The sequence below is a fragment of the Aethalodelphis obliquidens genome, unplaced genomic scaffold (assembly GCF_003676395.1).
Source record: "Aethalodelphis obliquidens isolate GAN/ISIS:26980383/991018 unplaced genomic scaffold, ASM367639v1 scaffold16, whole genome shotgun sequence".
NCBI lineage: Eukaryota > Metazoa > Chordata > Mammalia > Artiodactyla > Delphinidae > Aethalodelphis > Aethalodelphis obliquidens.
This window is the reverse complement of record NW_020837960.1, coordinates 27346926-27360420: the sequence shown is the minus strand read 5'-3', so window position 1 is coordinate 27360420 and position 13495 is coordinate 27346926. Positions and strand designations below refer to the sequence as shown.

Here is a 13495-nt window from a genome sequence, read left to right as displayed (position 1 = left end):
AAAAAAAAAAAAAAAAAAAAAAAAAAAAAAAAAAAAAAAAAAAAAAATAGACCCATAGATACCACCAAGTATGTGTAGCAAAGTAACATGGCAGAGTGGATATAAATAAGACTCCTGAAGTTGAGGAGATCTGGGTTCAAATCCTGGCTCTGCCACTTTCTTGTTCAGATGACTGGGAAAATAACAAACTTTGTAAGATTCAATTTCCTCAGCTTCATACGATTTATTCATAACAATCGATCAGCAATATTAATATGGGTACACAATACAAGTAGCTACCTCAGAGGATCACTGTAGGTTTAAATATGATAGTGCTTGTAAAACATAAATTGACCGATAACTAGTAATCATGCTCTTCCTAAAAATGACTGCCCACGGGCTTCCCTGGTGGCGCAGTGGTTGAGAGTCCTCCTGCCGATGCAGGGGACACGGGTTCGTGACCCGGTCCGGGAAGATCCCACATGCCGTGGAGCGTCTGGGCCCATGAGCCATGGCCGCTGAGCCTGCGCATCCGGAGCCTGTGCTCCGCAATGGGAGAGGCCACAACAGTGAGAGGCCCGCGTACTGGTTAAAAAAAAAAAAAAAAAAAAAGACTGCCCACTTCATGAGACTTGGACATTTAAAAAACCATATTCTCTCTGCCAGAGTTATTCAAAATGTTTCAGAAAACTAAGGATTTATATAGAATGTACAGGAAGGAAAAAAAATTCCTTAAGGAATTTTACAAATGAGGCTATGTCATTTTTAAAATTCTGTTAGTCTCTTACTATTTATCTGAAAGAACGCTGTAGTCTTTTATTTCAGAGTTGATGATTCACTTTACTTATTACATGCCAGTTACTGTCCTAAACATTAAATTTCTTAATTAATTCCATGAGGTAGACATCCCCATTTTACAGACAGTGAAGCTAATGTTTAGAGGTTAAATAACTTGCACAAGGTCATAAAGCAAAGAGGTGTCAGAAGTAGAATTCAAACTCAGATCTCGTGGGCTCCAGTCAATTGTCTTCCCATTACACCAAGAATACCTAAGGACTATATCCACTTTTCACTATCTCTAGGTGGAAATTTTATTACTTTTGTTTTATACGAACTGTAGAAGAAACAAAATTTTAAAAGGAAAAAATTATACAATTTTAACCTCCCATAACTTTTAACCCTAAACTTACAATCTTAATATTTGCTTATTCTATCAGCTCATGCACACATTCTGTGCTACAAACCTGTGTAAAGTTGACTTCATTAACATCTGCCTTACGTAGGTATCACTATGATGTTATTACTTGGTGAAGGATCTGTGGATTTGCTTATGTAAAGATTTTATTCTTAAAGTTTAAAACTGCTAATCCCATGATACTACTCAAGGTATTAAACAGAATTCCTTCACTAGTAGAACCCTGTGGAGTTGCTGGTGTTTTTCCATTGTTGTTGATGATATATGTGGAAATGGGAATCTTTTTTCCCCAAGCAATATACAGTCTTAGATTTGCTTTTATTAAGGATTTCTGATCCACAGAGAAAAAAAAAATACACACAATGGTTACACACAAGGGAAACTTTTTTAAAATTTAGTATGGAGGAAGGAGGTTTGGAGAAACATATTCTGGTCCATTCATCTTCCACTTTCATTGAGAATAACGATTAAAACAAGTATAAAAGTAAGTCAGATCTGTGCTATGGGCAGTTACAGGAGGCCAAAGAAAAAGAAATAATTGCGCTGGTGTTTCTCTAATGAGAAGAAGTTTTCAGGAAAGTGTTCATCAATGGGAAAACGCCAGCCACACTTTCTATTCAGTCTGAGCCACAGATATTAGATATTAGAGTTATTATCTGTGGCCACTGCCTTCTGAAATACATCATGGTGCTCTAGCAATTACGAACAGGTACTTCCTATACTGAAAATTATTCCCAGGACCAGATGGCTTCACTGGCGAATTCTACCAAACATTTAAAAAAGAATTAATGCCAATCCTTCTTAAACTCTTCCAAAAAACTGAGGAAGAGGGAACACTTCCAAACTCATTTTATGAAGCCAGCATTACTCTGATACCAAAGCCAAATAAGGACACGATGAGAAAAGAAAACTATAGACCAATATCCTCAATGAATATGGAGGCAAAAATTCTCAACAGCATATTAGCAAACCAAATTCAAATACAACATGACCAAGTGGGATTTATCCTTGGGATAAACATACACAAATCAATAAATATGATACACCACATCAATAGAATAAAAGATAAAAATCATACTATCATCTTGATAGATGAAGAAAAGCATTTGACAAAATACGACACCCTTTCATGATAAAAACCCTCAACAAATTGAAGGAACATACCTCAGCATGATAAAGGCCATATATGACAACAGCTAACATTATACTCAACAGTGAAAAATTGAACGTTTCTCTTCTTGAACAGCAACAAGATAAGAATGCCCACACTCTCATCACTCTTATTCAGCATAACACTGGAAGTCCTAGCTAGAGTAATTAGGCAAAACAAAGAAATAAAAGGCATCCAAATTGGAAAGGAATAAGCAAAATTGTCTTTATTTGCAAATGGTATGATCTTAAATATAGAAAACCCTAAAGACTCAACCAAAAAAACATTTGAAACTAATCAATGAATTCACTAAAGTTGCAGGATGTAAGATCAACATACAAAAATCAGTTGTGCCTCTATACATTAACAACAAAACATCTGAAAAAGAAACAAAAATATCCCATTCACATTGGCATCAAAAACAATAAAGTACTTAGGAATAAATTTAACCAAGTGAAAGATCTGTACAATGAAAACTACCAGACTTTAATGAAAGAAACTGAAGGAGACACAAACAAATGGAAAGATATCCTACATTTATGGATCAGAAGATTAATATTGTTAAAATATCCATACTACGCAAAGCCATCTACAGATTCAACACAATCCATGTCAAACTTCCAACGGCGTTTTTCACAGCACTAGAAAGAAGAATCCTAAAATTTGTATGGAGACACAAAAGACCAAAAATAGCCAAAGCAATCATGAGAAAGAAGAACAAAGCCAGAGGCATCACACTTCCTGATTTCAAACTTACTATTGATACAAAACTATAGTAATTAAAACAGTATAAAAACAGACACACAGACCAGTGGAACAGAATAGAGAGCTCAGAAATAAACCCCTGTCACATAATAGTGACAAGGGAGCCAAGAACACTCAATGGGGGAGAGGATAACCTCTTCAACAAATCCTGTTGAGAAAACTGGATAACCACAGCGGAAAAAATGAACTTGAACCCTTATCTTACACCACTCACAAAAATGAACTCGAAATGGATTTAAAAGACTTAAAACATAAGGCCCAATACTGCAAAACCCTAGAAGAAAACACAGGAAGGAAGCTCCTTGATATTGGTCTTGGTAATGATCTTTTTAGATGACACCAAAAGCACAAGTAACAAAAGCAAAAATCAACAAATGGGACTACATCAAACTAAAAAGCTCCTGTATGGCAAAAGAAGCAATAAAAATAAATAAATAAAAAGGCAACCTACCAAATGGGAGAAAATATTTGCAAACCATAAATCAGATACGGGGTTAATATCCAAAATGTTAAGTAAATATATATAAAGAACTCATACAAGTCAATAACAACAACAACAACCCAATTAGAAAATGGGGAGAGGAATTAAACAGACAGTTTTCCAGAGAAGACATCCAAATGACCAACATGTACATGAAACTATGCTAAACATTACTAATCATCAGGGAAACGCAAATCAAAACAACAATGAGACATTACCTCGCATCTGTTGGAATGACTATTATCAAGAAGACAAGGGATAAGGGTTGGCAAGGATGTGGAAAGAAGGGAGTCCTTGTGCACTGTTGGTGGGAATGAAAATTGGTTCAGCCACTATGGAAAAGAGTATTAAGGTTCCTCAAAAAATTAAAAATAGAACTACCAGACGATCCAACAATTCCACTCCCGGGTATATAACCGAAAGAAATAAAAACAGGATACTGAAGAGATATATGCATTCCCACATTGACTGCAGCTTTATTTCCAATAAACAAGATATGAAAACAATGTAAGTGACCACTAACAGATGAATGGATAAAGATGATGTGGTACACATATACTACAATGGAATATTATTCAGCCATGACAAAGAAGGAAACCCTGCCATTTGCAACAACATGGATAAACCCTGAAGGCATTATGCTAAGTGAGTTAAGTCATACAAAGAAGGACTAATGCATGTTACTTATATGTGGAATCTGAAAAAGCCAAACTTGTAAAAACAGCGAGTTGAAGGGTAGTTACCAGGGGCTGGGAGATGGGGGTGGGGGCAGGGAGTTGGGAAGATGGTGTTTAACGGTACAAACTTGCAACCAGTAGTTAAATAAGTCCTAGAAATCTGATGCACAGCACAGCGATTAAACACTACAATACTGCATCACATACTTCAGAGTTGCGAAGACACTATATCTTAATTCCCACCAGAAAAAGAAATGATAACTATGTAACTAACGTGATAGAGGTGTTAGCTAAGGCTACTGTGATAATCCTATCACAATATATAAATATATCAAATCAACAGACTGTACACCTTAAACTTACACAATGCCATGTCAATTATATCTAAATAAAAATAGTGTCAGCTTTTAGCTTTAAACAAGAAATGTATTTCTAAATTAATGACTTTCAGGAAAAAACAAGGTATTTATTATACATACATAAAATTTTCAAGTCTGATCCATCAAAATGCCATTATATTTACTTTGGAACTTCCTATGACTCTTGAAACAGTGCTTTTTGAGGGGTAACAGTCACCTTAATCCAAAACACCTGAGGGTGGCTACATCTGAGGAAAGCACTATATTACTGTAGACCTTAGAAAAGAATCATCATCTAGTGTTTTTATAATGGGAATCATAAAATTATCTCTAACTCAGTGGGAAAAAATCCTGAAGGAATAAATTAACTACATTTCACAGTTCTTTAAATGCTTTTAGGAAATTTTAAGAGATCAACAAGCTAAATACATGATCACAGCTACTAACCAAAGGGATATTTATTTTCTATGATGCAACACTCTGGCCACAATATACAACTTCACAAAAAAGGGGACTGAAAGCCAGAAAGACCTAAGCTCAGCTCCTGGTCTAGCCTAACTTACAGGCCAAGGTCTCCCAAACCTCAGTTTCTTTACTTGTGGAATTAATGAAGTTACTAATTCAATGTTGGATGAATGCCTACTATGTGCCAAACACTGTGTGAGCAGTGGAAGTTTGCTATTTGTTATTTGTTTTGAGTAAATAAAACCATGGTCCTTGCCCTTGCAAAACTCCTAATCTTGTCAAGAGACAAAGAAACACAACATAACTAGGATGAACACTGTTATACGAGGGAAACCAGAAAAGGCTGCAGAGAAGACAAGCAGTTTAGCTGAGACTCGAAGAATGAATATGAGCTGCTTAGATGGGGACTGTGGTTATTCCTTGAGGAAGAACAGACTATGCAAAGACAGGAAGGCAGCAAAGAAGAAGAAGAGAGACGTTTAATGCAGATGATGCACAGAGCATCAAGGAGATAAACTTCAAGCCTTATTGACACACTAGGGAATTTGCCCTTTATGGCAAATTTAGGGAAAGGTTAGGGAACCTTTAGGGAAAGGTTAGGTTCCTTCAACACTAAGATGCAGGAAACTGGCTGTATGCCCAACCAGATGAACCCAATTTGTCCACCATTTCATCTAAAGTTGTTAGTCTTTTAAAGCAAAAAAGCTCTGATGCTGACATTATGAAATCTAAAAGAACCTGCTTAACTGATAAATTTATCAGTTAAACTAAAATTTAGGACTAGCAGTAGATTGCTATTGTTTTGATTACAGTAGTAAAACATTCCAAAAGCAAGACAGATGACAAATGATATACTTCTGTTCTTTATCAAATACAAACCCTGTAAACACACGTGTGAAAATTATAAATAGGTATTAAATTTACATGCCCCCCAAAACAGTTTTTCATACTTTGTTCAAATAAAGCTTTACTCTCTTCACTCTGAATATCAATTAACTATAGAAGTACCTAAAGACAATGTAAAGTCCCAGTTACCTGTGTTCTGCAGGCACAGGGGGCGGCCAAACAGCAGGATCTCTAAATGGTTCATCTTGACAGGACACAGGGAAATCTGGGGGCTTGTCGATTTTAAAACTTTCCAAAGTGCTGACGATACTTTTAACTTGTTCATATTCTTCCAATAATTCCTGCCGAACCTTAAAAAAATAGCCTTTATGCTACAAAATATTTATATAAATTGCAAATAACAAATTGCCATAGAATTCTAGTTTTCTTAATGTTGTTCAAAGTATGCAAAATGGGTAATTAAAACATAGTTTAAGAAACAACTATTTAAAGTTACATAGGAGGCCAGGAATTGGTTTGAAGACATAAGTGTAATATATATCTTTTCTTAGTGCACGTCGTTATATATCTTTCATGAAGAAATTCTTTCTACCAAAGAATGTGATGACCATTAAGACAATTTAAAACAAGCAACTAAGTAAGAAGTTAACCATTCCCAGAAATCTATAATGTTATGCTAAATACTTTTAATATATTTGTAAATAGCTTCCTCAAAAATTGTCAGCCATGGGCTTCCCTGGTGGCGCAGTGGTTGGGAGTCCGCCTGCCGATGCAGGGGACACGGGTTCGTGCCCCGGTCCGGGAAGATCCCACATGCCGCGGAGCGGCTGGGCCGGTGAGCCATGGCCGCTGAGCCTGCACATCCGGAGCCCGTGCTCCGCAACGGGAGAGGCCACAACAGTGAGAGGCCCATGTACCGCAAAAAAAAAAAAAAAAAAAAAAAAAATTGTCAGCCAAAATGCTGATAGGAAATCAGCATTTCCTATCCCCAATATCACAAAATACGAAATGCCTGTCGTGAGCATCTGAAAGCCTGAAGTGGTGTAATATTGATACTGAGAATTACCCATTTCCAATTCAAATTCTGCCTCACCAAGGTCTGAATTCTTTTCGCCTTGTTTAAAATCTTTCAAGTCCTGGCTAAAGTTTATTTTGAGCTCAAAGGCAAGATTTTTCCCATATTTAAAAACCTTCACTGAGCACCAACTATGTGGAAATTCTCATGTTTTCAAACTTTGAGCCCAAACTTATTTTCAAAGACAAGCAGGTAACAGATTGAAAATTACATTTATAAGTTAATTTTAACAATTTTAATTTTCTTAACCAGAAAGCACACTTTCCTATAAAGCAGAGCATAAGAAACTTTCCCTTAACTTTATCTCAAATAATATATAGAAAGGAACATATAAGGGAGTCACAGAACCAAAGAAAAATCTAAATTCAACTAATATATGCAATTATAGGCTACACGTAGAGAAATGAAATTTCAGAACCTAATAGAAAGAAACATAGTAGAAGTACCAGAACAGAAATGGTCACTATTTAACACAATTAAGAACAGGTCAAAAATATTTCCATGCTAGATTAATAAACAACTCCTGCCTGGGGCTAGGATGCAGGATAGAACACAACTAAAAATTTCAACTTGAGTTAAAGAGAGTGTATTGTTCTCACTCAACATAATTTGGTTAACACTTAAGTTGGAAAATAAGCCAAATTTACCCTGAAAACTTAGTAAACCATCAATTTCTGACCAGTGGAAAACTTAAAAGAAACACTTGAAAGGCATTAGCACATAAATGAAACTTCAAAGAAATGCCTGACTTTGTACTTTTAATTTTAAAAGGATTTTAAGTTGTAAGAGTAAGTGGGGAAATTCTAATTCAAGTTTTTATTAACTGTAATATTATATAACCAAGTTGTATAGTCAAGAGACACAGCAAATATATTAGTGTTTTTTATTAGATTACTGACTCCTTTGTATTTATAAGCAGTCTTTCAAAAGAAGAGGAAATCTTCTTAAAGGAAAAGTTTTATGAAATGAGTCAAAATTACATGTAAAATGAAAGGGGAAAGGGCAAGTAGAAATACCTTATTTCAAAAATTTGTAATCACACACAATTAGTCAACTAATCAGGGAAAAGAATTAAAAGTAGATTCAATTTGAATTAAATATCTTCAAAATATGTCTCATAAAATATATTATCAAAAGTATATAAAATATTAACTGGGAAAGACAGAAAACTATTCAGAGTACATTTTAAATATATTTCAGTATTCAGACAAATAAGAGCTATTTACAAAAATCTCAAACTAATTTTCTAACTCTTATCTTTCAAGTATAACAGACCGCCGCCCTCATTCACTGAACACTTGAACGTGACCTTACCTGCTGCCATTTGCCTTTGACAGCTGGGTCTCTGACTGACTGGCAATGTCTCTGAATCTGCTGTATCACCCCCTGGTAATATACCATTGATGAGTCATAATTTCCAAGAAGTGCATATTCTCTTCCTTTCTTTGCATTGTCACAAATCTCAGCCAAATTCATCTTTCAGAGACCTAAACATAAAATATGACTTTTTATTAAGTTTTCAGTACTGACTTTAAAGCATTTCTTATTATGATTTAAAAGATCTGCTTAAAACTACTTTGAAAGTCAAAATGGTTCTCTCACTCTTTGAGGTTATCTGAATGCATCTTATAATACTGAACAAAATTCCCAATTTTGGAAATACAAAGGAGATCACAAAAGAACACACAAAGAGATGATAAGGAGACAGATTACACAGCTCTGAACTATCGATTTATGTTACAGGTACATAAATTAGACACTAGCTCTCCTTGCTCATTTATAATTACTACGCGCTGCAATGATAATAAAGATGAACTTGCTTCATTTTAGTCCACCTATTCTTGACAATGTAAAAATAAATATATGAATATCTCACATTTTCCAATGACATCAACAATTAAAACTGCAGAAACTATTTCTCACTAAAACTATTTGGCCCCAAGAACAAAAAGTTAAGGAACTTTTTGACTTAAGGAACACATTTTAAAAGAACAGCCTATAGTCGTCCATGCATCGTTTGTATACATTTAATTGTTCCATACAATTTAAATCTAAGCAAAAACCTGTGAATTAAACTACCTGAGCTCTTTTTGCTCCTCATGTTGTAATCTTCTATGACCTTGTCATTTGTAGCTTTTTGTCTGTGCAAATAACTATCATTAATCTTTCCCCTTCTATAAGATGCTAGGAAAAAATATCATCTGAACCTCTGGTTTCCACCAAAGCCCTCCAGCCCAGTAATTCTGGCTTTTCTTCCAGGCTTCTCTAAAGTCTCCCAAGATCATCCAAGGCTTCTAAGCAAAGCTGCTTTCCACCGAAAACTACAAAGAGTAGGAAGTCCAGAGATACAGGAGAATGACATCTTGGGAATGAGTCCAAATTGACCTACTCTTATTTCCCAGAACAGTAAACCAATGAATACACTTGGTAGAGAAAAATCAAAATATTTCTCCATGCCTTCCTGAGGGAATTAAATTTTGATGTGGGTAGCTTGGCCCTTCCTCTCTACTTCTTATCTATTCTTAAGGGGCTCAAAAACTCTTCCTCAAAATTAACTGTCTCTAGTTCTAGTCATTTCAGCTGACTCCAGTACATTTCTGAGAATAAAATTGTTTCCTTTATGTGTTTTGGCATATTATTTGCCCCTTCTCCAGGCATAGGTTCCTTGAAGGCAGCATCTATGTTACTTGAGAATCACACTGCAGCAAATAGTACACTACTGTTACACAGTAAGAAATGTCAACATTCAGTAGATCTACCCACAGAAAATAGGACAACCACGGAAAGCCTCCTCTTCAAATTAGAACAATTCTTCAAATTAGTCACTGTAAGACAAAAGCATTAATTCTGCTAATATGTACAGGTACACAAATATGCAGACTGAAAATATCTCGACGGAAAGCAGGGGTCAGCAAACTTTTTCTGTAAAGGGCCAGAGAGTAAATATTTTTAGCTTCGAGGGGCAATGGGCAAAATCGAGGATATTATGTAAGTACTTATATAATGAGACAAAAATGTCCACAATTTTTATCGACAAAATTCAAAATATTATAGTAGTAATAGTTGAGTACCACTTTTTGCAAAACAGGTCTACTAATAAGAATGGAACTCTTTTGTGGGGGGATATTTCATGTAGTTCAGATTCAAAGTTACTGTTCCCTATCATCAAAATCAATTGCAAATGTTCGTATGTTAATGCTGCTCTTTAATAATACTTATGCATTTCATGTTTAAAAGTGTCTTTTTACCCAGATAGGTACTGTCACATAATGATATCAAATCACAAGCACATGATTTCATCCAGCATATTCACTGTTTGGAAAGCATTTAAAGATTTTATTCTTCTCTTGATAATGTCTTTTAGCATGTCATTACATTGCATGTTAATCACTTCCAATTGAAGGGTAAGTGGAAGTATCTCAATTACACAGTTAAATGGATTTCATAATATGGAAATTTCCTTTGCACTTGCATCAAAGTAGTTTGAGCTCAAAAAAATATACTGAAAATCTGGGTGGGAATGGAGATCTCACTTCTTTGCTTTAACTTTTGACAGCAAGGAAAGCTATATAAAATAGCTTGGTATTACTTGTGATTCAAACATTAGTTGGCATTGAAATAGCTTTTAGTTTTGCATATAAGCACTGTTTGGTCCTGTAATTTTCAGTTGATTCATAAAGAAACATTATTAAGTCCGCAGCCAAACTGATTTCCAAAGCCATTCAGTGTTCAGTAATAGTGGGTGAGAGCAGTTCCTCTCATTCAGAAAAATTTCAAATCAGCCCTTAGCTCAAGCGATTACAATAGAACTTTACCACTACAAGCCACCAAACTGCTGTGTGGCAGGGGCAAGTCTATTTCTGACAAAGATTCATGGAACTGACAATGGCTAAGTCCTCAAGAGCAACACTCGAGTCTTAAGACACTAATGCTTCCTTACTACATGATAGATTCAAATATTCTCTGCAAAACACCTGCTGATAAAAAAAAACAGTGAAGGGCTTCCCTGGTGGCACAGTGGTTAAGAATCCGCCTGCCAATGCAGGGGACATGGGTTCGAGCCCTGGTCCGGGAAGATCCCACATGGCACAGAGCAACTAAGCCTGTGCACCACAACTACTGAGCCTGTGCTCTAGACCCCACGAGCCACAACTACTGAGCCAGCGTGCTGCAACTACTGAAGCCTATGCACCTAAAGCCCGTGCTCCGCAACAAAAGAAGCCACCGCAATGAGAAGCCCATGCGCTGCAATGAAGAGGAGCCCCTGCTCACAGCAACTAGAGAAAGCCCGTGTGCAGCAACGAAGACCCAACACAGCCAAAAATAAATAAAATAAATAAATTTTTAAAAAACAGTGAAGAGCCAACAACTTTAACCATGCTACATTTTCACAGCTTTGTAAATTTGTTCACCTAAGCCTTTTTCTGTTCTACACATATTTTTTGCCACCCCGAGTTTCAACACATCTTAACAGATTCCACTTCAGGTTGTACAGAATTCGTGTTTTCTCAACTTTTTATAAGTATTCCTGTCTGTAGCTATTCCACAAATACTATTCATTAAATGTAATTTTTCAGTAACTTCAAACTCAGCATTGACTTCTCAAATAAACACTTAAGCTGTTTTGGTAACATCTGTCAATTCATCAAGAGCCAAGGAAAACCAATCAAAATCATTTGCCTTGTTTTATTTAATTGATTATTGATGTCCTCAATAGCAACTGTTCTCACCAGAAGGCTAATAGTCACAAGCAAGTTTATTTTCTCCAGACACATTTCTTTGGCTGCTACAATCAAGCAAGATTTACTTCAATTACCATTGGTAGATGACTTCCTTGTTTGGCCAACAAATGAGACACTCAGAAACTTACTCTGGGTGCAGCCTGATTTTCGTTTTTTAATTTTGTGAAGAAATTCTGCTTAAAAAGATATTCCTTTTTAAGTTTTCTAACCACTGCTTTCCTATGAATTGGGAATACCATGACGAGTGATTACTCTGGTAATGTCAGTGTAAATTGTATGTCTTTAGCACAGCTATAGTGTCATTGCATAATAATCAAAATGCTTTGTCATTTACTTCGATATTCTACACTCCACTGTGCTTTAAAAGTATAAATATGTCAAGTCCATTTTTCTCATCTTTTCTTGTTTTGACATGATGGGAATCCGCTGACAATAAATGAAGTAAAATGTCACAGTACAGTGATATGCAGGGCACGTGAAACACTGTGATTATAGTGCACACCAAGCAGCAGTGCAAAGCAACGAGAACATCACGAAGTCTCTACTCCAACTACTGAACTCTGCACAAAAGTAGCCATAAACAATATGTAAACAAACGAGTGTGGTTGTGTTCCAATAAAACTTTATTTATAGACACTGATACCTGAATTTCATTTATTTTCACGTCACAGAACACTATTCTTCTTTTGACTTCTTTAACCATTAAAAAAAAGGAAAATAACATTCTTAGTTCATGGGCCATACAAAAATAAGGAGCAGACTGAATTTGGCCCCCAGACTATAGGTTGCCAACTCCTGCTTTCAGCTTGTCTTAAGACTCTAGGAAAATAAACACATATTAACCCAAAAGAAGTAGAAGGAAGAACATAATAAGGTTAAGAGCAAAAATCAATAAAATAGAACAGAAAAAAAAAAAAGAAATTTCTATGTAGCCAAAAGCTGGTTCTTTGGAAAGATCATTAAAAATGATTAAACCTCTAGTATTACTGACCAAGAAAGGGAGAGAGAAAACACAAATTACCAAAATCAGAAATGATGGAGGGGTTATCACTACAAACTTTAGAGCTATTAAAAGGCAAAAGAGGGCTTAATGAAATGGACAAGTTCTATGAAAGTCACAACATACCAAAGCTATTTCTCAAGAAGAAACAGAGTAATTAATCTGAACAGTCCTCTGTCAATCAATGAAATTCAATTTGTAATTTAAAATCTTTCCACCAAAAAAACCCCAAAATAAACAAACAAAAAAAACTCCCAAAACACTCCAAATCCAAAAGGTTTCACAAGTGAATCCTCTCAAGTACTCAGGGAAAAAATAAACCAATTCCAAACAAACTCTCTCAGAAAAAGGAAGAGGTGGAAAAACCGCCAACTCATACTTTAAGGCCAGCTTTACCCTGATCCCAAAACCAGACATTATAAGAAAAGAAATTTACCTACCAGTATCCCTCAGGAACACAGATACAAAAATATTTAAATTTTAGCTAATCAAGTCCAGTATATAAAAAGGATAACACATTATGACCAAGTGGGGCTTATACCAAAAATTCAAGGTGGTTTCTATTAAAAAACCAATCAGTATAATTTTTTTTTTTTTTTTTTTTTTGCGGTACGCGGGCCTCTCACTGTTGTGGCCTCTCCCGTTGCAGAGCACAGGCTCCGGACGCGCAGGCTCAGCGGCCACGGCTCACGGGCCCAGCCGCTCCGCGGCATGTGGGATCTTCCCGGACGCGGGTTCGTGCCCCGGTCCGGGAAGATCCC

General features: G+C 35.9%; 1 protein-coding gene across 4 annotated transcripts in view; it reads right to left on the bottom strand.

The window, feature by feature from the left end:
- The window catches only part of KATNAL1 (katanin catalytic subunit A1 like 1), a 111185-nt gene that overhangs the window by 57419 nt on the left and 40271 nt on the right, over nt 1–13495 (bottom strand). For all 4 annotated transcript variants that reach the window (XM_027116576.1, XM_027116578.1, XM_027116577.1 and 1 more), the window contains 2 exons: nt 8307–8479; nt 6107–6267 (listed from right to left, as the gene is read on the bottom strand). In XM_027116576.1, the coding sequence (XP_026972377.1) occupies nt 6107–6267; nt 8307–8468 (323 nt within the window). In that variant the 5' untranslated portion in view covers nt 8469–8479. The remainder of the gene's footprint in view (nt 1–6106; nt 6268–8306; nt 8480–13495) is intronic.